The sequence below is a fragment of the Lagopus leucura genome, unplaced genomic scaffold (assembly GCF_019238085.1).
Source record: "Lagopus leucura isolate 7727_CA_CO unplaced genomic scaffold, USGS_WTPT01 35292-0_obj-0_obj, whole genome shotgun sequence".
Classification (NCBI taxonomy): Eukaryota; Metazoa; Chordata; class Aves; order Galliformes; family Phasianidae; genus Lagopus; species Lagopus leucura.
The window spans coordinates 5,560-8,300 of NW_024962740.1; the positions used below are offsets into that span (position 1 = coordinate 5,560).

The window sequence follows — 2,741 nt, forward strand, 5'->3', positions numbered from 1 at the left end:
AGCGCTCCATACCTCACCCGCCATCCTGGGGCTGTAAGCAGGCAGCAGGTGCGGTTCTGCAGCTCAGGGGCTCGCTGCTGGGAGGCTCGCATGCTCAGCGCTCCACCGTCCTGAGGGGCAGCTGCGGGGCTGCAGCCCCCTGGTGGGCACAGAGGCTCAGTGCTGGGTGGACCGGGTCACTGTGCGGCTCTTTCTTCTCAGCGCTCCGTTCCTCATCCCGTCCCCGGAGGGAATTTCCCTCACGGTACCTCGCGGCCCCTCCTCACAGAGGCGGAGAAGAAACGGACGGACAGCAGCCCCCCCAACTTCTCTTCACAAACAAACAACACGCCGGGCGGGGCGAGAGAATGGGCGGGAAAGCTATTCCTCTTTCTATTGGTTCAGTTGTCCGTCCATCTTCTCTGCCCCGCTTCTCTCCGCGCGGACGGCTCTTTCTATTGGTTCGTCCTCACGTCACTCCGCAGGGTCCGTCGGACACGCCCCCCGCCCCCCCACCCCGCCTTCAGCCTCTGCGTGCCGTGTGCAAAGGAAAAACAGCCGTTAAACGGGCCGCGGGGCGGGGCCAGCGGAGCGGCCAACAAGCCGCGCGGCGATTGGCGGCGGCGGGACGTTCAAATCAGTACGGGGCGCTCCGATTGGCCCGGGGTCGCCGCGGCAGGCCGGGCTCCCTCCTCGCGCTCGGACGGGTATTGTCTGACGGCTCCTGAGGCGGTTCGAGCGGCGGAGTCGGGGACCGGCGGCGGCACCATGGTGAGGAACGGGGCCGGGGGGCGAGGAGACGGCCTGAGGGGGAGCGAGGAGCGGGGCTGGGGGCGAGGACTGAAGGGCGCGGGGCCCGAACCGTGCGGGCGTTGCGCTGCGTGTGGGCGGGAAGGCCCGAGGGGGAGAGGAGAAACGTCAGCGCTGGGGACGGACGGCGGGCAGAGCGGCCGCGGGACGGCGGTTGGAAGGGGCCTGCAGGGGCAGCTCGTCCCGACCGTCTGACCTCGGCGGGGGCCTCAGTTCGGGCCCGGATGCTTCCAGGGAGGGGAGAAGGGCAGAGCGGCCGAAACGGCCCGGCCTGCTGCGCTTGGCGCTGCCAGAGCGGCTGCGGCTCCTGCCCCGTATCGCGCTGCCCGGCCCTTCCCTGCATCCACAGCCTGGATTTCTGCCCTGCGCCCCCTCTGCCCGTTCCTTGTATTCCTGCCCCGTGCCAGGAGCGCGGTGCCGAACGCAGCCCGCCCCGATGCTTCCCACCGCGCTCACATCCCTATGGAGTCTCACGAAGCCTCATTTCGGCACCAAAGCGCCGCTGCTCCAAGGGCTGTCAGCTCCACGCTGTGCTGCGCCGCTCCTGAACTCCACGCTTTCCCGTTGCAGCTTTGCTGGAGGGGTTTTTGTTCGCTGTTTGGGCTGTGCTTCCTTCGGGGCGCTGCGCAGGGATGCGGGTTTTGTGCAACAAAGCGCTGTGGGGAGGCGGCACGGCGCTGTAGGGGTAACGTGCTCCGGTAGGGGTTGTATGGAGCCCTGAATGATGGGACGGGGCGGTTGTGCTCACGGCATCACAGGACGCCCTGCGTTGCACAGGAGCCTCAATTCGGGCCCGAACGCTTCCAGGGAGGGGAGAAGGGCAGAGCGGCCGAAACGGCCCGGCCTGCTGCGCTTGGCGCTGCCAGAGCGGCTGCGGCCCCTGCCCCCCGCACGACGGCCATCAGTTCCAGCCCCGCTGTGTGCAGCTCCCGACCAGCAGCCCGGAGCCGCATCCAGCCTGGCCTCGAACGCCTGCAGGGCCGGGGCGTCCGCAGCCTCGTTGGGCAGCCTGTGCCACCGCCTCGCCGCCCTCTGGCTGCAAAGCTTCCAACCTCAACCTCCCCGGTCTCACTTGAACGCCGCTCCCCTCGTCCCGTCGCCACCCGCCCTCACAAACGGTCAAACCGGGCCCGGTTTTGTGTGCTGAACGCGGCGCTGCGCTCGCCCCGCAGCCTTCCGTTCTGCAAGCGGAACGAGCCCGGCTCCCTCAGCCTTTACACACGGGAGCTCGGCCCTCTGCCGCTTCGGCCGCCGCTCCCTGAGGAGCCGCTCTGCCCTCGGCCGCCGCTCCGCAGCCCCGCGTCCCCCCTCTCCCAAAGCCGCCCGCGGCGCTCCGTTCCCCCCCCCCGTTGGCGCCGCACAGCCAAGGAGCGCAGAGCCCCGGGCGCCGCGCTGACCGCGCTCTCCGTCCCGCAGGCAGGTGGGAAGGCCGGGAAGGACAGCGGGAAGGCCAAGGCGAAGGCGGTGTCTCGCTCGCAGAGAGCCGGATTGCAGGTAACGAGCGGCGGCCGCGGCGCTGCCATCCGTGCCGGGCTCAGTGCTGTAAGCGCCGCTCCGCCGCTGCCACGGCGCCCCGCCACGCCTTTTCCCCCGCTCCAAGGTGAAGTTCCCTGCCCTGCCTCCTCCGCCGCTCGCCGCTCGCCCTCAGGCCGTGCCCGCAGGGCGGGGCGGGGCCGGATGCTCCCGACGCGCGGCCCCCAGCCGCCGCCCGCCCCTCTCAGCCTCCTCTCCCCCGTTGCAGTTCCCCGTGGGCCGCATCCATCGGCACCTGAAGACTCGCACCACCAGCCACGGGCGGGTCGGCGCCACCGCCGCCGTGTACAGCGCCGCCATCCTCGAGTACCTCACGGCTGAGGTGGGTGCGGGGGGGCGGGGGGGGGGGGGGGCTGGAGGGGCGGCCAGGCTGCGCTGTGCTGCTGCCCGTGGCTCTGCAGCACGGCTGAGGGATCTGA

The 2,741-nt window shown here is 70.8% G+C and overlaps 1 protein-coding gene across 1 annotated transcript in view; it reads left to right on the forward strand.

The window, feature by feature from the left end:
* Window positions 1-635: 635 nt before the first annotated feature.
* The window catches only part of LOC122190766 (histone H2A.V-like), a 4,519-nt gene continuing 2,413 nt past the window's right edge, over window positions 636-2,741 (forward strand). The window contains exons 1-3 of the mRNA XM_042890859.1: window positions 636-750; window positions 2,206-2,283; window positions 2,531-2,644. Coding sequence (XP_042746793.1) covers window positions 748-750; window positions 2,206-2,283; window positions 2,531-2,644 — 195 coding nt within the window. The 5' untranslated portion in view covers window positions 636-747. The remainder of the gene's footprint in view (window positions 751-2,205; window positions 2,284-2,530; window positions 2,645-2,741) is intronic.